This window comes from Strigops habroptila, chromosome 8, assembly GCF_004027225.2.
Source record: "Strigops habroptila isolate Jane chromosome 8, bStrHab1.2.pri, whole genome shotgun sequence".
NCBI classification, from domain to species: domain Eukaryota; kingdom Metazoa; phylum Chordata; class Aves; order Psittaciformes; family Psittacidae; genus Strigops; species Strigops habroptila.
Window position 1 is genome coordinate 54811076 of NC_044284.2, and position 25812 is coordinate 54836887.

The 25812-nt window shown below is 41.6% G+C and overlaps 1 protein-coding gene across 4 annotated transcripts in view; it reads right to left on the minus strand.

The window, feature by feature from the left end:
* AGBL4 (ATP/GTP binding protein like 4) overlaps positions 1-25812 on the minus strand; it is a 956884-nt gene that overhangs the window by 201555 nt on the left and 729517 nt on the right. For 2 of the 4 annotated variants that reach the window (XM_032920116.1, XM_032920115.1), the window contains exon 1: positions 10927-11030. In XM_032920116.1, coding sequence (XP_032776007.1) covers positions 10927-10964 — 38 coding nt within the window. In that variant the 5' untranslated portion in view covers positions 10965-11030. Of the gene's footprint in view, positions 1-10926; positions 11042-25812 lie in introns of those variants that run through there. The other 2 variants (XM_032920114.1, XM_032920113.1) reach the window with 1 other exon arrangement.

Sequence of the window (25812 nt, forward strand, 5' to 3'; positions counted from 1 at the left end):
ATTTAAAGGCAATAAATCCTTCCCCTGTGAACTGAAGGTAAGTACTTAACCCCCTGCTTGTGTAACATGATAAAATTGGGCTACAAGGAAGAGACTCTCGCAGAAACCATTGAAGTGATCGCTAGTTGCTGGTGATCATATGTAAATGGGCACAACTTCAGGAAATCTCAGTGACTCTGTCCCAGAAAGCTCTTCATGAAGACTTAATCCCTCAGCTGCCTTCCCTGGCAGCTGGTGGATTTGTAGGTCTAGGTGAGCAGATGTTGCTGAAATGATGGGGTGGGAGTGGGGAAAGGAATGTTAGTTACATTGGAAAAGATTCCAAGATGCTGTTTGGGTTAAAACAATACAAAACTGGGATACACACTAATCGCTTGCTGCGGCTTCCTATACTCACAGCATGCATTTCCTTGCTCGCTCTCTTCAGGTTGTTCATCTAGAAGGGGCAACGGGTGCTCTTACTGAGGCAGAATTTGACCTTTAATTGGTCATTCTACAGTTAAGGAAAATGTTTTTCCTCTTGACTGTAGTTTCCATTCACTTCATTGTTGTGAAGACAAACCCTGCTGGCAAAATGCCGCAGTGAAGTAACCTGTAAAGCAAAGACACAAAAGTAGCCTGGCTCTGCCCCCTGGACCAACAGATAGGAGGGTTTTGAGAGCTGTAGAAGCATAGAATGATTTGGATTGGAAGGGACCTTTTAGTCCAACTCCCTTGCAATGAGCAGGGACATTCTCAACTAGATCAGGTTCTCAGAGCCCCATCCAACTTAACATTGAATATTTCCTCAGATGGGGCATCCATCACCTCTCTGGGCAACCTGTGCCAGTGTTTCACTACCCTCATTGTAAAAAATGTCTTCCTTATATCTGGTCTTTTAGTTTAAAACCGTTCCCTCTTGTCCTGTCACTACAGACCCTATTAAACAGTCTGTCCCCACCTTTCTTATTAGCCCTCTTTAAATATTGAAAGACTGCAATAAGGTCTCTCCAGAGCTTTCTCTTCTTCAGGAAGTCAGGAGAGTACTACCAAGTACTACAGTAAGTCTATGCCAACCAGGAGTCAGGACAGAGAAATCTCTTCCAAAGTAACCTCGATTTCTGCAAGGAACCACACCTTGTGTTTGAGCCAGTAATTGTGTTAAGGACGGAAAACTAAACAAAGGGCAAGGGCAGGATGGGAAGAAAGCCTACAGAGAATCAACACACACTCCTGAGTCACAGCCCTTGTTGCAACAGACACTTCTGAGCACGTCCCCAAAGTAGACCTTCAGCAAAGCAACAGTATCACTAACTTCATTTGGGTGAAGGGAGAAGACAAAGCCTTAGGAATTGGAATCTGGATTGTCCTCATTGCTGACAGCTACATAGACACTTCCCATACCACAGACCATCTCCTCCTGGGGTAAGTGCAACATGGACACCTTTCCTGCCCATAGATGCTGAGCTGATACCTCCCCTCTTTCAAGGCACTTTGGCACAGCATCCTTATGGCAACTGCTAGGAGGGGAGGATCACTTTGGTGCATTTGCAGCTGGGTGCAACCCATGTCAGAAGCTAACGATATGTGTCGTGTAAGTAGGCAGCTGTCTGAAGACCACTAATAGCAATACCCAGTTACAGGCATGTCTTGCACCTGCAGTTGGAAACAGCTTAATAAACTGCACCAGCAGTGAAGACATGGCATATTTCTTGGGTTGTGTCACAGCCATAGCTTCCTGGGTCTGGCAAATAGCCCTTTCTGAGAAGCCCTCCAGTCTTCTGTATCAACTCTTAAATGCCATGAATTGTGGCCTGGCAACTGCTGTTCAAGAAGTAGAGCTCAGCTCGTTCTGACATTAGACAGAGAACAACTCAAAGTGTTCCTCCCTTCTCTTGCTTGCAAAACTAACAGTAAAGCACTGCTTTGATTGCATGGGTATATTTAAAGACATAATTTTTCTAAACAATATTGCTTTGTACAAAGCCAAGGAATGCAACATGGTTTTTTTATGCACATTAACAAATGTAGCTCCACAGCTAATTTTAGATACATGAGACATTATTATTCCTAAATTGCAAATTGATAAAGCAAAACAAAGAACTACAGCAAATAGGCTGAAGTTTACCAAATCATTTTCAGCATTTAAAAAACAAAACAATAAGACCAAAGACCAAAACACCCAATAAAACACAAAAACAAACAAAAAGAAAACCCCACTGGAGACTTTAGTCCTTTGCTACTCAAATCACCAGAGGTACAAGCCAGACTTAAAAAAAGAAGAATGAAAAAAAGAGAAGAAAGCCCAATATGTTTAGTTACTTAACTGAAAGTAAAGCTACGAAACCCAGATGGGATTATTTAGACTTAAGATCAGCTATTCAGAGGGGAGGAAAGGAAACAAATATTCAGAAGGCTGGAGAACCTCTCCTATGGAGACAGGCTGAGATTTGAGCTTGTTCAGCCTGGAGAAGAGAAGGATTTGGGGAGACCTTGAAGCAGCTTCCAGTGCCTAAAGGGGGCCTATAAGAAATCTGGAGAGGGACTTTTTACAAGGGCGTGTAGTTGACAGGACAAGGGGGAATGGCCTTAAACTGAAAGAGGGTAGATTTAGATTAGACATTAGGAAGAAGTTCTTCCCTGTGAGGGTGGTAAGGCGCTGGCACAGGTTGCCCAGAGAAGCTGTGGCTGCCCCATCCCTGGCAGTGTTCAAGGCTAGGTTGGATGGGGCTTGGAGCAACCTGGCTAGTGGAAGATGTCCCTGCCTGTGGCAGGGGCTTAGAACTAGATGAGCTTTAAAGTCCCTTCCAACCCAAACCAGTCTGTGATTCTATGATTTCAACCAAACTGACAAGAAGAATCCTGTTAATTACAAATGCATTCTAGAAGACAAAAACATGCAATAAAATAACGTCAGTGAAGGTCAAAAATAGGCTCCTACAGCAACTAAGACATACATGGCACTTAGGTACAAAACTTCAATGCATTTAGCTGTGATTCGTGAGTTGGGTGCTTATTCTCTGCATAACAGCTCAAAGATAATAATCACAAATGGTGCTATTTAAATGGAAAATAAATAGCCCTGTCTCTTTAAGGATATCATGTCTTATTCTCAGCGGAATAATGGCAGATATAAAAATCTATGATTTCAGTATTTCTCATTATGACTTCTTTCCCTGCTTGTCTAAAAATAAAAGGCTACTCTGTAGTCCCAGATCAATCTTACTAAAAGAGAAGGGTTCACTTACAACAATGAAATAGCAGCTCTGACACTAGTTACATATTCATCACATGTGAAAATGGCCCCATAATGCTGCCTTCAAATCCTTCCAACAAGTTGTATTAAATTAGGTTGGGTTAGGATTTTTTTTCCTTGCACCAAAAGCAAAATAAATATAGCTTTATTTAATACTACTAAAAGGTTCAGATTCAGCTGGAACCCCAAGGCATGTGGCTTTGTTGTTAAAGCACATATACTGAGTCTATTGATTGGTGCAGTCCTCTGTGCAAGAGAATTTGTCACATCAATAGCAACTGAAAAATACTCAGGAGCTGTAATATGGTTTAAATGAGCAGTTACCACATCAATATAAAGAGCATTTTCAATGGCAGTAGATAGGAACCCTTTTACAAACCCAGTATTTGTTTTAAGATAAAGGATGACAACTTTTTTACAAGGAAGATTTTTTTTAAGTAATGGTGAGCAAAACAGCAACCACTGTAACTATCCTATGATCAGAGCACTCTCTGGGCTATAAAAGCCACAAAGGAAAGAAAACTTCAAGCAGGAAAGGAATGGCAATGCTACGAGCCAGATGGATATAAAGGCCAGAGCAAACCTCTGCTGCTTGCTCACCTCCCTGGTCTTTTCCGTTGCTGCTGCCCAGTGCTAACCTATGTCATAGCTGCAGATCCACCCTGGACCTGCTTTCCAGGTCCCCAATCTGGCACACTGCATGAGCTGGGAGATCCAAAACAGTCACAAACACACTCAGGACATGGCAGCAAGACAGCACAGAACGTTCCTAACCTGTCCTCAATACCGAGCAGGAGCTGGGGCAGGAGGAAGTTTCTGCTGTGCCTCACCCTCTCCCCCAGCTACGTGGGACAAGGCAACACAAGGAAATGGCCATTCCCTCACCATGGCAGGTCTCTCTTTGTTTTTCCACACTGTCAGGGTGGTTGGTCCTGGCCATAGCTCTGTTTCTAATCGAACAGGCTGTCAAAAGACACTGGAGCATTGGCAAGCCACACTGGATTTCCAATTTTGAAATTGGAAAGGGAGAAGAGAAGAGCTCCACTGCCACCACTCTAACAGGGGGTCAGTAACACACTTGGCACATAAGGTCTGCCTTCCCTGTAGTCTCAGCTATGACAGGGAACACCATTTGCCTCCACATGAGTCACCAGCCCCCAGCTGATACTAAATGTGATCTAAGCAGTCACAGAGAAAGATTCACTGGCCTCAGTAACATGAAATCTAAATTTAGACAACAAACAAGGTGCAAGAGGGGCCACTGAGGAGAAGTTCATGAAGCTCACAGCAGGCTGAAGCTGGAGATGTGGGACTGAGCAGCCTCAGGCCAGAGGAGACAGAGCTAATGCTTACCATCCAGTGGCAAACTGGACAAGTACTAGGAAGATCCACTGCACATCATTGAGCAGACAGAAATCCCGATAGTTCAGGAAATGTCTGAAACAAAAAATCACTGGAAGCTGGGAAAGTACTTGGGGGAAAGCATCCTATGAGCATCTCCTGCTTTTAAGAGAGTGGCACTGTCTACTGCTGCATTAGTGGATACTGGGTTGGTGAGGTCTGAGACAGCACAGCTGTTCTCACAGACCCCCTAAGATGTGTAGCCTCTGCTTTGGTCACAAGTGAATTGGAAAAAAATAAATAGAAATTCATGGCAAGGAACAAATATCCATTTTGTGGGATTGAAAAATCCCTGGTTTTCAGTAATAAGAAATAGTTCTATATCCAGGGGACGGAACATACTTTCTTGACTTGGTGTATTTTTAGAGTACAATTCTTTCTCAAGCACATCCCTTCTTCCCTTGGGTTAATGTATAATGGTCATTCTTGTCATTCAGGCAAAAATCCTCCTAAAGGAAGAGGAGATGCAGCATGTGCTGCAAGTTTTGAAGGAGATGAGAAATTTCACACTACCCTGATATCTTCTGGGTAACTGCTTATTTTATGATGACTAATAGGCAATTACTATGGTAATACCGCAATACAACATGTGTGAGGTTTGGGAATGAGAAATTATAGGTAACTACTTTGGACTCATTTCTATGGTAACAAAAAGTAATTGTCATTAAATACCAGTTAGATTGCGGCTGTACCTGGTAATTATAGATTTTTTTATGCCCAGTAACATAAATAAAACCAATAAATTTATTCAAAAGGTCCATGATTGTTTACTTATATGTTGTTATATAGACTACACAATGACAAACACCTAATTAGGAAAAATAAACTCCATCAAGAGCTTCATCTTGTCATCTGAGATGGATACTCTGTTTTTCAATCCAAGGCAATGTATGAATTTCACATGCATTAAATGAAGGAAAAAAAAAAAAAAGCCTTCTACACCAGAAAAATAGGTGAAAAATAATAAAGAGCTATTATGCAAGTGACAGTATGCACATAAATAGCCATGTCTCAGAAATGAACAAGGGATTGTAAGAACCACATAACATATCCAGTCACTGTGAACATACATATACACATGTATGTATGCAGGTATAGGTATATCCCCCAGAGTGATATTATCAAAGACCAAAATCAGCACTCCTCAGTGTTGTAATATACGGCTCTGATTTAGAGATAAAATAATTTGGATAAAGTCCACATGTGCTTTTACTGTCAAAAGACCTTTCATAAATTACTTGTGAACCCAAATGATAGACCTTTGACTATTTCTAGAGCCACAGAAATAAAGTCCATAAAAACCTATCCAGGATAAATCTGAAATATTGCACTTGGTCCAAAGCCTAGTCTTCTGTTTGTATTTCAGACTTTTCAAAAGGGATCTTTAAAAAAGGCCAGTTTTTAAATAAAACATGCCGCTCACAAACAAGAGAAGATTGTCCTTTATAAAATACTGATATGAATAATTTTAAATGTTTCTCAAACCTTCTCTTTTCACTTGAAACAATTTGCCAAATTCAACTCACTTCCAAAACCACTTCAGTCCTTACAAAACTACGTCTCTGGAGCAAATGTTTGGTTTGTCAAAAACATTTTATCCCAACACAGTTTTCATTGCAATATGGACTCTGACACTGCATATGCTGAATTTGGCTTTCTGGTCTGAGTAAGACTGGCCTCCTTTCTGTCCAACAAATTGCTTTGTTAACCCCTCACACAAGGAAGCAGTAAAAATTGTGTTGACTTCAAAAACATTGTACCTGACAGTGAAACAAGAAAGGATTAGAATCAGTGTGTGCCCTGTTTTCCCATTCACACAAATCCTTGCAATCCCTACAGTCAAGCTAGAAGGATATTGTAGCGGTGACAGTTCAGAACATTTCTGCTAATTCATGGCTTTAATTTACTGAAGGCTGATACTGTCACAGCTAACCAACTGAAGGCAACACAGAAACGCCATGGAATGGGAAGCCTTACCAGATCATGCAACAAAGCCTTTAGAGAATAGTCAGGATATTTGAACTGCCTTGTCATGGCATTTCTGGGATACCTCAGTGAAGAGCTGCCCAGTCTAAGAAACACATCCCTTTCAGTGCCAGTATAGGGTTTCATCTCCTGAAGGTGAGGCTGACAAATTGGAACTAATCTAAGACGGTGTGGTACAGTCATCTTGCCTGCAGGGACACATTTCAGCATTCAGCTGCAGAATGCCAGCTTAAGAACAAGCTCCCGATAAAGGAAAGTTCAGGCCAAGCCTGAGGATGCATGACTTTTAAGTCAAGAACACTTTTTTTTCTTAGGCTAACCCCACATCCCTGGGGATGGTAATAGGTTCAGAAGTTGATAATGCAGGACTTCAAGAAGAGAGAAAAAAGTCAATAAATCTCTCTTCCCAGCGCTAGTTTTCCTTTATTAGTGTATGGAGAAACTCACAAATATTTTCATTTTTTGCCATGTTCTACCACAAAGTTAAAGATCAAGTCATGCACCACCCCCAGCAAAAGGGGTCTTTCAATTCCAGTGAGAGCTGGGGAGGGGTTACCACAACAGAGGCTAAATTATGCTGAAGACTAACTATTTTAGCTAGGTAAACAAATAGTATCTTCCTGGGCAATTTAATTAACAAGCCCATTTGGCATAGCATTTTCTACACACTGTAACTGCAAAGCTGGTTAGACTTAGACGTACAGGAATACCAGGCTTCAAAGACTTTGAGCAACGGATAAAAGTCTGTTATCCTGTTCTGGGAGAGAGCTTACATCCTTGAGTACAGTGAACAGGTACCTATCATTATCCTGTGTATCAGAAAGAGCTAGGTGTACTCACATGGCAAGAAAAGGACTATGGAGGGGGTTTTCTCACTGAAGAACAGTGCACTGTAATAGTCATCTGCACAGAAAGGTCTGGTACTAGTAAATCAGCAAACAACAGCGAGCACTGCAAGCAGGAGCAATCCCAGTTAGCCATTCAGTACTTCGGCTTGCAGGTAAATTTGCATTCCAAGAGCTCCACTTCTCTGCATCTAACCCTTCCAACACTTGTACCCAGCCAACTCTGATCTATTGTAGTATGGTTTGCCTGTGATTTTTCATTTCTCGGCTCTTTTCAGAAAGAAACAGGTGAAAGCAGTGTTAATGTTCTGATTTTTAAACAGTCAGTCAGAAATTTCACTGGAAATAAAACCTAGCAGAGGTAATTTCACCAACCCTCTTGGTTTATTTACATAAGTAATTGCTATAAAGAGAGAGAACCATAATAGCTCACTTTCTATTAATAGATTTATGCTCTGAGATTACAATCAAATTGCAAATTTGGTCCTTTTTTTTATAAAAATAATACTTTTAAAAATTGTGTATGGACCTTCCAAACATTCTAAATCAGAGGGGGTGCTTAAGTCTCATAAGGCCCCTTGTCTTTTTCATTTTTAACTGTATGGGTCCACAAATACACTTAAATTCTTGCATATACTTGAATAAACCAGTAAAGTTTAGCACCCTGTTTCCATGCATCCTGATACGCTGAGCATTGACATTCATTTCCATGACCATTTCTTTTAGAGCTGCCTGAATGTACATGCAACATATAAACAACTTTCCTCACAGATGTGTCTGTGCCGCAAGCTCTTGCACTTTATGGCTGTGATATTAAACTCACTTGTTGATGGTTATGAACATTTCACCACACGGAAGTCCCTTTAAAGTCACAACCCATTTGGTCTACTCTCCTGAGAATGAGCAACAGTTTATAGATAATAGGCAATTCTTGGCATTACTGTTGCAGATTTGGCTTAAACTCCTAAACCTCAGTTCACGAGCACTCAGAACAAAGGAACAAGGATAACGAAAGCACAGGACGCACACCCTCTGTGAAAGTCTTGCATCCCCAAAAGTCACAACAAAGAAAATCCCAGCAGCCAACTGATACTACATCATCCTGGGTAAATGAGTGGTTAGTTTCTGTTTTGATCACAGGAGGACTAGTATATCCCATCCCTTCTACGAGAACTGCTGACATACTCAGGCTTTTAATGCTGCCCACTGCGCCTGGGATTTCAGAGGACAGTGAAGTGCATCCAACAGTATACTTTGTCAATTGTACAAAGCCGTGTACTGGTGGGGTAAAAAAAATTTCTCACACACTGGCAGGAGATCAATTTACAAACTCAAGCATGAGGTTTAATTACCCATTTCATTATCTTAGCTTGCATAGCTCTGAATGTGAACCTTCAATGAACCAAAGAAATAGTCACCAGCTGCTGCTTTGAGAAAGAGGGAGATAACAGGAAGTAGAAGTTCAAATGCCTGAAACTGCTCTTGCTGCATATGGCACTGCAGACCTTGTTTGCAAAAGCAAGGGGATTGTCCCCAGCCAATAGATCTATGTTACACCACGCTATGTGGAAGACTTCTGAAAGTCCTATTTATGTGCTAATCTGAACAAAGACCAAAAGAGATGAAACAGAGTTATCTAGCCAATCACAGAGAAGCTTCAGAGTTAAATTTTCAAACACTAGCAACTGATCCTTAGAGATTTTTTTTTTTTAAATTCATCCAGTAAATTCAAGCAAATACTGATGTGCTTGTGGATTTTGTATGAGCAGGAAATAAAGTGTTTGCTGTAAATTATTCACTCAGCACTAGTTAACTACAATGCCGGCGCATTACTAAGCTTTTTAATATTCTTCTCAAGATAATAGGTAGCATTTTGCTTATTACCCTCATTTTTAAGTTATTAGTAACATTAGGGCATTTGTAAATAAAGTGAAGAATTGCAAGAAAATCAAATGCTTTTCCAACTACTTCATTAAAGCTCTCTTTAGTTCAGGAGGGCTGAAAATTCTGCATATCATGAAAAGCTAAAACAATAGTATAAAATCAGGCTCAGCAATTCCAAATGAATCCGCATGCCCTTTCATAATACCTGAGTTCCCAAAAGGCTTTTGAAGTTATGAGCCATGTACATGACTGTAAATCTGCGTGCCTTTCAAAAAGTATAAATAATAGTGCAGGAGAAAAACGTACAGGGCAAGTGAATTTATGGAAGAAAATGAAAACTACTTAATTTCAACTGGAGTTGCCCACGTCCAGGGCACCTGGAACAGAGTAAAGCAACGTAACATCAGATTCTAGAGCTATTTGAGGGCTTTATCCTTCTAAGGTGACATAACCATTATGGTAAGTGCGTAGTGCTGTCAGGTGCCACTACTGCAATATTCCTCTCTGGTTCTGGATTTGCCAAGAGTTGAGGAAGTACCAATGTAGCTGGAGGGAGACAATGTGTCCTCTGAAGTTTCACTTCTAAAACATGTATATAAGCACTGCTGAAATGATCCATGTAATTCCCTGCTATTTCAGTTTAGAAGTAGCAAAGCATAGAAAGGCTAAAAAGCACATATCAAAACAAGGAACAGCCAGCAGCACTGTTTTCTGTGACTTCCATCTTCCTCCTATCTCCTATCTTCATTGGTCTCCTCATCCACACAATAACCTAGTATTATTCTGCTTAGCAATGCAATACCTAATTAGATCAAAGCTCAAGGTAGCCTGGCTGCAGAGTTTATTGCATTATTTAGTCTTGTGCTGTAAACAAAACCACATACAGTATATTACATTTCTCAGGGGCTTCTCCAGAGAACTATGTGGTACATGTAATTGCCCCCGCAAACAAATCATCAACTAATCAACTGCTTTTCATTATCACCTCCAGCAGCACATTTATTTTGTAAATAAATGCATTAAGAGCAAACAATTTTAGAGAAAACAAAAGATTATCTGAATACGTTCTCAACAGAGGAGGTGGTAAAGTAGTAATTCAAATACTAAAATGAAGCAAAATTAGCATAGGGTGGAATGATTACTCCATTCCATGTATCTCTATCTATTACAGTACAATAATAGTCTGAAATCTGTGACTGTAATGGATGATCTGGGTAGCTGAAGGGAACTGTGATTGACTGACACATTTACATAGAGGCTGATGAGCAGCATAATGAGTGCATTTATAAAACACAGCTAAGGTCTAACTCTAAGCTGACTTGAACGCCCACACCTAGAGGAGGTTTGCAGAGCAGATACCCTGTTGTCTTGGAGAGTTGCTCTCTACCTCCTGAAGCAAGAAAATTTGCTTTTGAGCTCTCTTCCTCAACGTGAACTTCAGGAAGCGTACAGCCACATGAGAACCTCCAGTTTAAGAGGGATTAATCAAAACAAACCATATAAGATTCAGTGACAAAACAGTGCAGAGTGTACAAGGTAGATACAACAATACTAAATTCATTCTCTATACCATACCTGTAATTTCCTAGGTATACTCCATCAGGATTGAGCATGGGTGCAATCTTGAAGACCAGGTGGTCTCTCAGTACCTTTGCAATAGGATGCTGGCTCACGAGGAAATCAATTATACCTGAGAAAAATGAAAGAAGAGTTTGAAGAGGAGGGGTTCTATCACCAACCATTTCCAGATACCTATCTTAAGTTTCGCATATAAAAGATTAATCATTCCTCTTGGTTCCTAGCACTGCTCCTGCTTCCAAGAGAACAAACCACTTGCAATCACATAGCACCTGCCACCTTCTAAAAACTCCAGAAATAAGAACTTTAAGGATAAATATCTTAGTATATCCTCATAACACAAGTACAATATGCCTATATTATCAGATACAGTCAAGTTTCCACAGCAGGAGAAATTGCTGCTCATCAGCTGAGCCACAACAAAACATTTCTCCTCTTAAGTGGTGAAATGAAGTATAACCTACAAGTTTTAGTTGTAGGCACCTTACATACCCAGCATACATACAGGGGCACATGCTGCAGCTCAGCTCATGAGTGGCAATTTGTTGAGCTGAGGTACCTCAAATTTGTTTGAGCATGTGCCCAGACCTACCCTTGACATACGAACACAGAGTTCAGATCATCTGCATGTATAAAGAGGTATAAAATGACTCACTAAAACTGTGAGAGTTATGTAAACTCTGTACCAGGCAGAAAGAAACTGGGATTGACAGACTGGAATTTAGAAGGTCAGATTCCTCACTTACTTTACACCCATAAATATCAGGAGTAACTCATCAGCAAAGCTCCTTTGATGTGGAACCAAGGCAAGTGACAGGGAGCCAAGTCCTAAATGCCCTTCCTTCAGGCACAGTCACAGCACCAGACCCCGCAGGAGCTCCTGCCTTTGGGCATTGTGCTCAGGGAGCGACTAAACATTGCCTTGCTCCAAGGCTGGTGCTGGGGCAGGATGCAGGCAGTCTGGCAGTTAAATTCGTTGCTGATTCCTCCACTGAGCTGGTACTGACAGAAATAGCTTCCAGGGAATTAATGTCGAGATAAATTGAGTTCCCATGTAATCTTAGGACACCCACAGATAGGTCATGACAATTTGCTATTTACTGTGAGGTCCATCCTGTGAAGCAGGAACCATTTACTGAATTTCCCCAGAATAAATCAATCACTACGCTCTAGTAACAGGATAAAATTAAGCACAGAAAAATTAAGGCTGATCATCAGTAAAATTTCACTAATGGCAAGCTCTATTAGACTGTGGAATTGTCTCTCCAGGGGAAGAGTGGAATCCTGTCATCAGAAACGTTTAATGCTGGACAGGGCAAAGCCCTAGGAAACAGATATAACAAGCAACAATTCAGCATAGAAGAGATGACATGGGCTAACTAGCTGACCTCAAAAAAGCTAACTTTAGACCTGATTTTTTGTGAGCCAACCAAAATCTTTAAAAACAAACTAAACCCCTGGTACATGCCAGGTTAAACGTACTTGTTTATAGTTAGCTGAAACATACATTAAAGATAGGACTGAAATCTCACATGCTGTACAATTTCTTCAGTTAGCTGATTTTCTAAGACCCATTTTGTATTTTGAATACTAACAAATCTGAACCTATGCTACTGTTAGAATGAATTTTCATTTGCTGGTACACATGGGGAAAAATGAGGCTTCTGAAATGTCTAAGATGATCAAGGTACATTTGACTCTAAACATCAGCAATTTTTTCTTCTATTACTGACTAATCCTAAAGAAGAGAAAGCCCCTTTCTGTAACCAGGTCTTCCAATTGAGAAGAAACTAAACCTGCATTTCTGAGGGAAATTAGCATACGCCTAATTATATTGCTCAGGAAATGTTTCTGCAATTACCTCCCCCCAATGAAGGAAAACAAACATCGATCTGCTTTTTGGCTGGTGGTGTGTCTTTTGTTCATTATACAACAGCAAGAACGCAAAGAAACTACAGGGACACAGTTGGATCCTGAATAACTAGGTTTCCTAACTGTATGCAAACATGAAAGTCTCAGCTATGTTAACCTGCTGCTCTAACTGTTTTCTGGCAGTGTCTAAAACATAATCCACAGTATGCACACCTGCAGGGCTCTAAATTACTGAAAGGGGTACGGTCCCACACTTCGTACATGGCTCTTGAGAGTATAGAATCATAGAATAGTTAGGGTTGGAAAGGACTAGACTCAAAACATCACGTCAGTTCATATTTTCTGAAATACTTGGAAGAGTTGACTATTCAGAAATCAGTATGTCCAGAACATCCTTTATCCTAGGTCAAGTATGAGCTTTCAAAGCAGCCACAATAAAAGCAGCATAAATATCGCATTGTGTGCATGATCATTACTTCACTGAAGACCTTGGTGGAACATCTTTGCCATGAGATCTGGCAGTGCACCAAGCGTGTACTTGTGACAGCTCTGCATTCAGCAGGCAGGACCACAAATACCTGAGGGATTACATGACTGCTTTTCATTCAGGATGTAACTCAAGAGCCGAAACACTCAGAGCTTTGCTCTGGCTGTAACCATGCCAGGGAAGAGGCTTGTCCAGGTTCTGCTCATTTTGCTCCTGTTATTGATGCAGCCTCACTCACAGAGCTTGGCAAAGACATCTCAACATCTAGAAGCTACAGATTTCAGCTTCATGCAGGGAATTATTTGTGCCATAAGCAAGAATGGGCTATGACATGGAAGGCTGTGTTTAAACACGCAGTGGGTGAGCCTCTGCTCTGCATGATTCACTACTGCACCAGGCACACCAGACTAAGGGAAGAGAGTGGTCTTGGGCACCCAGCAGCTCAGTGGCAAATGAGACCCAGCATTTTGCAACCTACCACAGTCTACTAGGGGGTACTGCAGCCAAGCTCACCCAATCCAGAGAAATTAACTCTGTTTTCTTATTTAGGAGACACTTTATTAAATCTGAAGAAGTCTTACCCCACATGATAAAAATACAAAGCAGGAGTTAAAAATAACTGACTCACAGAAATCTAACCTGGAATTAAAGGCAGTTTCAAGGAACACAAGAGAAGCATCAGATGAATGCATACATCTACATATACAAACCTCACCATAAAATTATTGTAAGCATCCAAATAATCAACACAATTAGCAAATAGCTTTCTCTTTCAGAGGAACCCAATAGTCTCTGGATCAATAACGTTTAAAGTAAAAAGACAGATATCAGACTATTTAAAAATACCATTGCAGAGAACTTAGTCCTCCTGTTAATAAATCAATACAAACTAAATTTTACAGCTTCTATAATCAGCAAGAGACATATCAGTGTATCTCATTAGGCTGGGGTTAAAGAATTTGGCAGCAACCAAAGCCCATTTAATATCATTTACTTCCAGGCTACATGGCAATACAACAGATGCCCTAATTTATTTGTTGATCTTTGTATTAAAATAACAGTTTGCTGGTAAACAGGAAAGGTAATGATGCCAGTCACCCTTGTTAGTGGCTAATAATTGCTTAATTTGTCCACTAATTGACCTGTGCTACTGTTGAAGCACTGGATCGTGTTGCAGGGCATGAAGTAAACAAGGCCACTATAATGTTACTTTAGAGAATGACTTCTGGAAATAGAACTACTCATTGCTATAAATTTTCTCTTCACAGATGAGCAGATTAATTGGTCTGCCAATTAGTCTGCTATTAAAGAAAAAAAAGGGCTGCCCACACATTGGTTGGATCTTCGAACTGCAGCCCCAGTTTGGGTCAAATGAAATAATCCAATCTGAATCAGTTACATCAGCTATGAAAAATACGACCAGCATTATTCAAAAACAAATCTCTGTGGCTGAGGATCAAGGAAAATAGCCCAATAACTACGCATTAGCTCTTCAACTGACTTTAAAATAAAATGGAGAAGATGGCATGGGCCTACTCAGGCACATTACAGTGTGGAAAGGTCTCCAATTAAAAGCAAAACAATATAGAATATTTTCATATCAAGCTTTCTGGAAAGTAATTAAAATAATTATTTTTCAAATGATAACATACAATTATAGATGCTGCCTGGAACCAGAACAGCTCAGAAATTAGCATTTAGCCATGACATAACAAGAAACTTATCCATAGTCCACTAAAAGTCAACCGATGTCTTTACATCAATTTCAAGGAACTTTTCTTGGTTGTGAGGGAAAGGAAAAAAAGAGTTGAAAACAAGGAAATGGTAGAACAATAATGACAACTGTGTGTCATTAGATACGCAGTCACATTGCCCCCCCCCCCAAATAACATTTTTTTTAATAGTCTTTCCTGGTAAATGCAGCTTCATGGAAACTGCTAAATCAGGACCACATCTCCTCTACTCCAAGTCACTTCTCTGTCATTACTCTTTCTCAAGGCTAAATGCTCTTTCTCAAATTCCTGCTGTCTTCTGCAGTTCAGCACCACTCACCTACCTCAACACCAGATCCTGTGGCATCTCTTTGCTTGCCCTAATCCAGGCTCAAATTAGCTGCTGGTGCTTCACAAGCAAGTTGATTGTTCCCTCACCCATAACACACCAAAACAACCTTCTCTGCTCACATGATTTCCACTGTTCTGTCCGGATGTTTCCCCAGTCAACCACCTTAAACTCTGTTTAAACTTCCTGCTGTCTCTAACATGACCTCTCCACATTTGCTCCTTCCAAACAAAAGCGTGTCTTATCTCGTTTCACCATTACCCCATCCCTCGACTCTCGGTCTGACAATATGCTTAATTGTATAACTATATAATACATTTGCCCTGCTTCTATTACTGAAAATCTAATCTCCACAGATCCTAATGCAATATGGCAACTGCTAATGCAAACATATCGTGGATTGTGTCTAGTATATGCCAAGAAAGAAGTGATTTATGTTTTCAGACCCATTTTCCTAACACTGAATAGCTGCTGGTATCCTGCAGTCAGCTCACTATAACCTGCAGGTTAAAGAGAATGTAAGTATTAGACTCTAAAAACAATAGGATATATCCATTGGAAAATAAATGCAACGGAGTCCTGGATGCTTAGCGTATATAAAACTATTGAAATGTTCTATTACAGGAGAGTGAAACCAAAGTGAAAGACACATCTGTGGAGAATAGGAAAGCAAAAATGTGGGGTTCAGCTTTTTGAAGAGATTTTTTTAGTGTAATGGTGAAAAAATATAAGGTGATAGAATATTGTAGCTGCTTGGCCCTATCTCCACAAAACAAGTACAGCACAAGCAGTAAACAACAGCAGGGTGCTGCCATGCCACCATTTGTTTGTGAAGGAATTCTCTTTTGGCAAAGGGGCCCTTGTCTGTTCAACCTTTGCTCTTTCTCATGGGACTGCAGGAAAACAACAACAAAACACAACACAACACCTCATTCCCTTCTTCCCCACCAAAACAACAGAACAAAACATGAAAAAGATAGATGCTCTTCTCCATCCCAGCATGGTGGGAAAGGTGTCACACACACTGAACACTACTCAGCACAGGTCACAGCAATGCTGTGCCAGCACGGTCTCTACAGACTGTGCATCTATGCTTCCAGGGCAGCCCCCAGCACAGGCCAATAGGCAGAAATGATCTAATAACATCTTAGCCTGAAGTGTTCCCAATATTCAACACACAGCAAGGGAAAAAAAAAGAAAAGGCATGTGAATGGTGACAAACGAGCAGAGCTGACTCACAGCAGGGTTATTGACATGATCTAACATCATGCTGTCAATGAAATTATCCCTACAGAAGATCATCACACAGAGTGATCCATAAGCACAAGATCATTGCAGATGCTGACTCTGCTTCTCTTAATGTGTAAAAACAGACTGCCAAACTCAACTGTGCTTTGTTGGTTTGGAGTTTTTATTTTTTTTTTTTACACTTTATAGAAACACATTTATTTGGGCTGGGGGGGTGCAAAAAGGTGTGCACATTGATTCTAACATCCACACAGAAGGAATTTATAGATTTGGAATGCTTTATTAATTGGTTTCCTTAACTTTCCAAAGGCCCCTTTGGAATCGATGGAAAAAACAAAGTTTATTTCATCAAAATTATGAAAATAATATGGGTAATGAAGGAGCACTGCAAAACTAAAACAGGCATCTAGTTAATGGCATCAGATGAAGGAAAATTTGTTGCCTGAAGTACATCAGTCAACAGCTTCCAGTTGCCAAATCTGATGTATATCTGCATGCATATGTCCTTCTCTGACTGGTTACTGCAATTGAGAGTGGGAAGATCCAGAACATTAGCTGTTTTTCATTAACTCCCCCTCTGGCCAGCCTCAATACACACAAGTGTAATGGAATTGCTTGCACTCAGAGAGGAATGCAGTACCATGCACAAAACTTCAGTGAGTATTCATCAGATCCTACTTTTCAGGTCAAACTCTGTTCCTCCTGTCTCATCTATATCGATGCTCAAATTACATCTAACCTTCCGCTAGGATAGTCTCAGAGGGGGTCTGCACAGGCCTGTGGGTACCACCTAATGAAAAACAATGAAGTTCTTAGAAAATGCAGAGAAGTCAATTTTTCCCAGTAGTTCCCATGGACAGGAAGCTCTTAAGAGAGACAATTGCTAAACACCACCATCACCCATGACAAAACACATAGGAACCAACCAGCACATGTGAGACAACATTAGGAAGGATGTGGCAGGTCAGCCAGATACATCCCTGGTTATGGTTCATCTAAAGTACACAAAGAGAGAAAGTTGATTAATTCTCCTGGAATACCAAGCCTTTGTCCCCAACTAGACAAGTAAATATCTGGCCCCTTGACTGTGGGATTGAGTGCGCCCTCAGCAAGTTTGCCGACGACACCAAGCTGTGTGGTTCGGTTGATACGCTGGAGGGAAGGGATGCCATCCAGAGGGACCTTGACACGCTTGTGAGGTGGGCCGATGCCAACCTTATGAAGTTTAACCAAGGCAAGTGCAAGGTCCTACATCTGGGTCGGGGCAACCCCAGGCACTGCTACAGGCTGGGCAGAGAAGAGATTCAGAGCAGCCCTGCAGAAAAGGACTTGGGGGTGTTGGTTGACGAGAAGCTTAACATGAGCCGGCAGTGTGCGCTTGCAGCCCAGAAAGCCAACCGTATCCTGGGCTGCATCAAAAGAAGCGTGGCCAGCAGGTCGAAGGAGGTGATCCTGCCCCTCTACTCTGCTCTTGTGAGACCCCACTTGGAGTACTGCGTACAGTTCTGGTGTCCTCAACATAAAAAGGACATGGAGCTGTTGGAGCGAGTCCAGAGGAGGGCCACGAGGATGATAAGAGGGCTGGAGCACCTCCCATATGAAGACAGGCTGAGAAAGTTGGGGCTGTTCAGCCTGGAGAAGAGAAGGCTGCGTGGTGACCTCATAGCAGCCTTCCAGTATCTGAAGGGGGTCTACAAGGATGCTGGGGAGGGACTCTTCCTTAGGGACTGTAGTGGTAGGACAAGGGGTAATGGGTTCAAACTTAAACAGAGGAAGTTTAGATTAGATATAAGGAAGAAGTTCTTTACAGTGAGGGTGGTGAAGCACTGGAATGGGTTGCCCAGGGAGGTTGTGGATGCTCCATCCCTGGCGGTGTTCAAGGCCAGGTTGGACAGAGCCTTGAGCCACATGGTTTAGGGCAAGGTGTCCCTGCCCATGGCAGGGGGGTTGGAACTAGATGATCTTAAGGTCCTTTCCAACCCTTACGATTCTATGATTCTATGATTCTATGACTGTAGTTGCTTAAAAGCACCCCCAAAAAGTCTTTAGTCCCCTGGGGTCATTTCAGTTGTTTTTTATCTGTAACTATCATTGCCATCATAAAAAAATAAAAGCAACAGTTAAGTCCCTGGTGGGTTGTACACATGGCCCCACCTCACATTTTTAAAGGAGTTTTAATCAACTTGAGACAGAAAAGTTGCACACCTAACATTAAGGATGCAGCTACGATAAGACGACTGATTAGGGGCATATCAAGCTATATTATGGCATATTTGGTTTTTTATTTAGCATTTATTCTCTCATCTATTCTGTGCTGTAACTCTATGTCTCTTAAAAACACAGGATTAAAAGTAAAGGAAATATCAAATAATGGGATAAAATGAATGTGCAGGCAATGAATAGGTGAATTAGATTACAGCGGATGAAACACTGAGGTCTCAAATGCAAAATGCAGGGAGTTTATTTAATTTGTTACTCTTTTAAAATGAAAATATGCTCAGTGACTCGAGTTAGCAATTCCACTGTTTTAAGATATGTTAGGCCATTACAGCTAGGCCTGTTTCCAGAGCAGTGAAAGAAATGAAACCAGCCAGTCTCCCAGGGAATGCATTACCTCACTGCCTTTTGCCAGCCCAGTGAAACTGTGCTAATGTTGGCTCCAGAGAAAACTGTGCTTCTGCTGTAGGGATTGCATGCAAACGAATTGATAATGACTAGCAACAAATAGTTAAAATGGCAGAGCAAGGCACTATGGATTTTAACTCAAGTTTTAATGTGCATGGTAAGCACAGACAGTAATTGATCTAAAGGACGTTTAAAGAAATTATTGTACCTGTCCTCCCCCTCCCTCTGTCCCCAGTTAGCATTGGGTTCCACAAATAATTAATCTGTCATTCGGTGTGGCTGAAACGGAAATCCATGAAAAGGAAGCAAGAGGTGGGAAGAACAGTCAAGAGCATCTCAAAAGGGTTCTGCCAGCATAAGAGAGAAAGATTGCTCTGTCAATCCCTGACCTAAATGAGGGCATCCCAACCCCACATCCACCCCATCAGGTTTCTCAGAGGTATTCTGCATGTAGTAATCTAATCGAAGGAACTGAAGTGTCTGCTGGAGGACCACAAGTCTACGGCAGACCTCTGTAAACAGATCAGCAGATCACAGTTTGTGAAGACAGCGAGTACCAATTGTGTAATAGTGCATCAGAGCTCTACATTTAAATAACACTCTGGGCATTCTGGCACTCGAACATTCTGCTTTCTAGAACACCCAATAAGGTTATAAAAATCCTCTCATACTGTTGTGTGGATACAGGAGATTTCTGCAATTACAGACCCAAATGACATAAAGATTATAAATTTAATGAAGATTCAGGAATATCTTGCCAAAGTAAAGCGTTCTAGGACTACTGGGGAATAAGATGGACCATATGATGCCACTAGGTAGACCTGCCTGCCCATTTTAATATGTCTGCTGGTTAAGAATGGATGGGACAAACTGGGATGGAAAACACCCTGTGAATTCTTTTCTTTACAGGGATATATCTTGTTTTCACACAAAAGAGGTACTCTTACACCATCTACCCTTCATCTACCCTTCTGCACTGACTATCCCTATTTTGTAGATGTCTACATTTAGACCATGCAAACATTGCCTCAAAATCCAAAAGAATTCCAGACGATGCTGCTGCAAGTGTGTTTCAAGAAGGAGGACTAGGTAGAGAAATAGATATGGACTGGAACAGGGTAAGCCACAAATCAACAGTCTAGAAGTAGAATCAATTCAGTGCAAAAAGTTGGTAAGTGATAAGTGTTTGGGATTTCCTATGTATTTTTATGAGCTGTGGCTCTCCCCTCTTAAAAAGATTCACATATGCTTTGCAGAATATGTGACTGCTGGTGCTGGGCTGGAGCACAACATCCTGATGCAGTACTGAGAAGATATATGTTGCCAGTAAAATATAATTAAAGCTGACATTCCCAGTGACTAGGATGTGGGACCAGGAGCTGGAATGCCTGATCTTGGTCTGAGTTTTGGCAAGTTGCTACCAGAGTCTGTTATTTTAGCATGTTTAACTTGAGATAGCAATGGCCAGATTTGCAGGGCAGCATTTTTGGGACCAAAACCAGCAGATGGATTTTTCAAACTCATTCATAAAGCTCAGTTGTGCTGACTGCACTTGGAAACGTGGCAAGTGGCAACAAAAAGGGTTTGCTAGGCATTGAGCAAGTTCTGAAGCTTTTCTGTTCTCTACCTAGTTGCCACTAGAGATCTGCACCACTGCCAGTCCATTCCCTGCCCCTAGAAAAGTACTTTCTAAAAACCAACCCTGTGGAGTTCAAGATGGAAAGCCTTTAGTAACAGAGACAACCAGGATTGCTGGTCAGCTCAGAACGGCAGGCTTGAGTACTTCTCACATCTGCTGTCTTTTCTTCCAAACAAAATCGAAGAGAACTGAAAGTGTTCCACAAACCATAGATCATGCTCGGCACCTCACAGGATCACCTGGGGAGGGTAAAATGTGGTATTTGAATTTTGACTGTTAAAACTGTCAGCCAAAAAAGAGACAATTAAGCATTTTGTGAAAGCAAGTCTAGTTCCTACTTGAAGAATCCTCCAGATACTTTACTGTAACCAAACCTGGTTCTGCCTGAAAAAATAACATTACTAAATAGACCTTAGTAAATGATAAGACCACAAGAATTGTCTCATTACAAAAGACTGCCTAGTCATATTTATGTAACGTGATTCTGTAAGAGCAGTCTTCTTGGGTGTCTTAAGATTTGCTCTGATGCTCTGACAGTTTAACTGCTGGAGACCCCAAGGAACCTAGCAGTTTGACCCTTTCTCTCACTTGTTGGAACCAGCAATTTATGACCTCAGGACTCATTTTGACACCACTGATTTGGATTTTGTGTCTTTTCAGACTTTAGAAAAAGACACAGAACAACAAAAAAAGCTAGGTTCTCAACAGCTTCACGCTTGGCTGTTCATGCTGCTTGAATACTCAATCAGAGAAGCCATAGGGTGTTAGTGGTGCCATCTACCTCATCCCACTGCAGCTCTGAGTGCACGGGACTTGTACACTCTCTCCAACAGCACTTGGTACTCACTGTGAATCCAGGTGGTATATCAGGTTAGTCTCTCCCATTATAGCATGGTATTTGCCTCTCCTGTTGCTTACAGCGATGGGATCCCCACTAGCTTCAAAAGTAGACCAATATTAAGGGAGTGGAATGAGGCCAGTGCTGGATTTGTCTAGTAAAAAGTGCAAGACTGAACAGAGGGGAACAGGCTGCCTCCTGACTGCTGTAATGATGAGCCCATACCTCAGCCACTTAATTACCCTGATGGCTGATGTAGCTTGCTTAACTACAAACTAAACCCCCCCAGACCCAGAGGGCAGTCATACAGTTCTCCAGTAGAACTGGTGCAAAGACCTGTGGAATTGACTTGAAAGAACGTCTGGCTCTCAAAGAGAGACCTTATCAGCAGGAATATACAGCTGCTGCAGGGTTGCCCGAAGGGTTCCTAAATTCATCACAGAGCACAGACTGAGTGGATGGCTTTGTTTGTTGCTTTGTTTCCTTTAATTTTCTTAATATGCTGTAAGGAGCTTAGAGTTCTCATCACATCAAAATGAGCCTGCCAATACCCCTCCAGATGATGCCTCTCTTTTCCACCTGGGAAGAAACAAAAGGGTTCCTAGAGAAACACTGCGGGGATCAGATGATCTCACTCTATTAATGAACTACTTGGGATTTATCAGAACCATTCTAAAGATGTTGCTTCAGAAGATGATGCATTTGGTTATTATTATTCAAAGTCTGTCCTTCCCATAAGTGCGAGTCCTCCAGACAGCATTAAAAACACTTGCTGGATTATGGCCCTCAATTTTTTACAGAATTAACTAATGTTAAATACAGCTAAGATTTAAGCCTGAGAATTGAACAGAAATATGCAGGAGATCCACCTTCCCTGACATGCAAGACAAGAGGGTTGCAACCCAGCAAAGTGCCTTGATTGCAAAGGGGTTAAAGGTATACACAAGAGTGAAAAATCCTGAATGTATAAACCAGGGTTAAGCAGGCATGTACCTTGGCAGAATTAACTCAGGCATCCTTGTGTTGTTTCCTTATCGACTTACAAAACATCACTCTCTTCACCATGGCCCTAAAGGGGAGTTTCAGCTGTACACCACTGGCTGACACAGCACTAATAAAGATGTAAAAAAGAAAAAAAAGTACTGAAACAGAAAATCACTTCTTTGGTTTTTTATTTGGAGCTATAAGGGTCTTGCAGGGGAAAAAAGAATCTAGAACATTATGTACTGCTGCTCCATCTAGAAGTAGGCTGAGCTCCCCAGAGACGACCTTTCTCTTCCCCTCCATGACAGCCAGACACACAGAGGTCAGAAATGCTTCCAGGGCCAGCAAGGCGAGTGCATCAAAAGTGTAATGTTTGCAAAGTTGCCTGAACCAGGGAAAAGATTCCAACTTTTATAAGTGATAAAAGAAACTCTTTTATGGACCCCGGGAGGACTAAGCAGATTTTGTTCTACTTGGGAAACCACTAAAGGTTGCTGGATTACAAGGAGTAGCCAGAGATGATGACATTTCTCTGTTCAAGCCCCTTTGCTGAATTGTCTCACCAGAACTCTGAGCACTCCCTGTGCCCACTTACCTTTCCACAATTCCTCAGTAGTGCATTTCTCTGGGGACCAGGAACCTCTGGGTTTTCAGTGTGCTTAGTTTAACAAGGAGGGGACTGGGAATGAAGGGACTAATTTGACCTAACACCTCCTTTGGGGGCTTGTCATATAATGCTGTTTTGCATGTGCAGTAAAAGCACAAGCAAGCAGCTACATTGTGCTCTTAGTCTTATGGCATTAACTGTGGTAGCAATAAGAACTACAGAAGTCTTAAGATGGATAGATCAGACCAAGCAAAGAATGTGTTATAAGCCAAGAAGGCAAAAGGTAGATTTCTCTGGAGGGAGACAGAGAATACATTTACATATGAAAATCTAATATACAGTGGAAAAGAAAAAGGGCATTACATAAATAATGTTAGGGAAGAAATGAAAAATACATACTTTCAAAGACATTCTAAAAATGGTTTCCAAGATCTGAAAATGTGTTGCTCAGTCAAGCAGAGACCCAGAAGCAATGGGTACAAATCAGGCAGGCACACAAAGATGTGATGCAGAGGCCAGAGGGGCACTGTAGAAGGTCAGTCATTCACAACTATCCTTTCCAGTTTCCTTCAGCTGTACAGTGTTGCAAGACTGTACTGGGGAGCATGTCTGTTAATTTGCCCTGACCTTTAGTAACCTGTAAGCACTTGCTATTGGCCATTGTCACAAGTGGGCTACTCAGCTAGAAAGAATCCTGGTGTGACCCACTGCTGGTATGAAAGTAAAACCCGTACTGCTGAAAAGGAGGAAAAGCACATGGGGAAGGAGGAGCTCGCAGGGGTGATGTGGTGCCCTGACACTCTGGGTCTCTTAAGACAACATACACGTGAGATTCAGAACAAAGTGTGAATCTGAGCTGAGAGGAACTTGGGGAGCAGCACATACTGCATTATTTTGCGCTCCAGCTCAGAACTTTAGTCCTCTCAGCTGAAGAGCTGAGCTGTCCACTCTTTGGGACTGAACTTCAGCTGCTCACTTCTACCACGAGCTGCTGTTTTGCCATTCATATACAAAGATGGCACATGCATACATTCCCCAGATCCTAACAGTGGCAACTGACAGCCTGCACCTATAGGAAATCTGCAAAACTCTTCATCCTTGTTTCCCCTATGGGGACAAGTGAAGTGAGCGCTGTCTGTTACTCTTGATACGTGGAAAAAATAAGCCAGCTTTAATGGCACCTTTTGGGTACTTCATTGATTTCCACTTTACCAGGTTTGCAGCTCATACAGCTTCAGTTTTATAGGATTTTCCTTTCTTCCAATTCAAACCAACTATAAAGGTGCAATGCAGCTTGCCTGTTTGCACTCGAGCAAAGTCACTTGTAAGACTCCTGTAGCAAAGCAGGGCGCAGACTCCACAAGCACTATGCAATACTGGTGTCACCCAGCAAAGCAGCACTTCTAAAATGGACAATCAAATTCCAGAAACAGAGAAAAAGAGAGTCCTGTTAATTCAGTAAAGAGCTACTTTACACTTTCCTATAGTTGCCTTCTATCATGAGAAAGGCAAATGACATTGCAGCTGGTTTGCTCTTCCTGAGAGGTGGCTATCTTTCCCTGAAGCTTGCTTCCCCCTCTGCTTGCTCTGGGTTTACTCCTAAAGTACTGAACATCTAAAAGTACTGCACAAGCAAAACAAATAGCGTGTGAGATGAGACAATCTGCATCCATTTCCCCCTCAATACATGGAAGTCTGTAGTAGAGACTGAGCAGTTCTAATCAGCGACAGAGATAGTCAAAACTGAAATGAAACAGAAGTCCATTTGCGCAGCAGTGTGTAACTTCAGTCTTGGCAGACAATGAGAGTAGGGACTGTATGCAACACCTGAACTACTTCTGGGTGACTCATGAGCTGGTCAGACTAGGGGAAGGGGAAGGAGGGGGGCAAGAGGAATAAGAATGATTTGTTAAACAAAAACCTAATCCTCTGGGAAGACCTGATGGCCAAGAAAATTCTGGCTGCATCTGAATTTTCTCTCCTTGAATCCCAGATGAAAGTTGTGTATTGCAAGCTGCTTCCAGTGGTGCTGGATGGGACTTGTTGGATAGCTGCTTGCATTGGGTTCCAGCAAGAAAAACTTTTTTAATGTGATTTATTTTTTTGTCGAAAAATACCATGTCTCTACATGAGGAAAAAGCCTGCAAAAGCTCTGCTCTGCCCCTCACCAGTGGAAATAGATCTGTTCTTTTATTTACACTGCATGATATCAAGGCAAGGATAAGCTCCACAGATATAAATTAGGGCCACTCCGTGTCAGTACAGATGTGCTCCTGGCTGCTAAGCAGCAGAGTGTGTCATAAGCCCCCACTCCTCCTCCAGAGAAAATCCTGCTGTGGAAATGGAGCCACACTGCAAATCATAAAGGTGATGGTAATTAGCACTGAAGAGAGAATATTCAGAGAGCAAACTGTCCTCACATGAGTAGGGCTGCCACAAGCAACTGACATCTCTGCTTATGAAGAGGTAAAATTCTCCAGAAGGGTATAAAGTACATGTTTCCATCTGAAGAGCACAAGAGA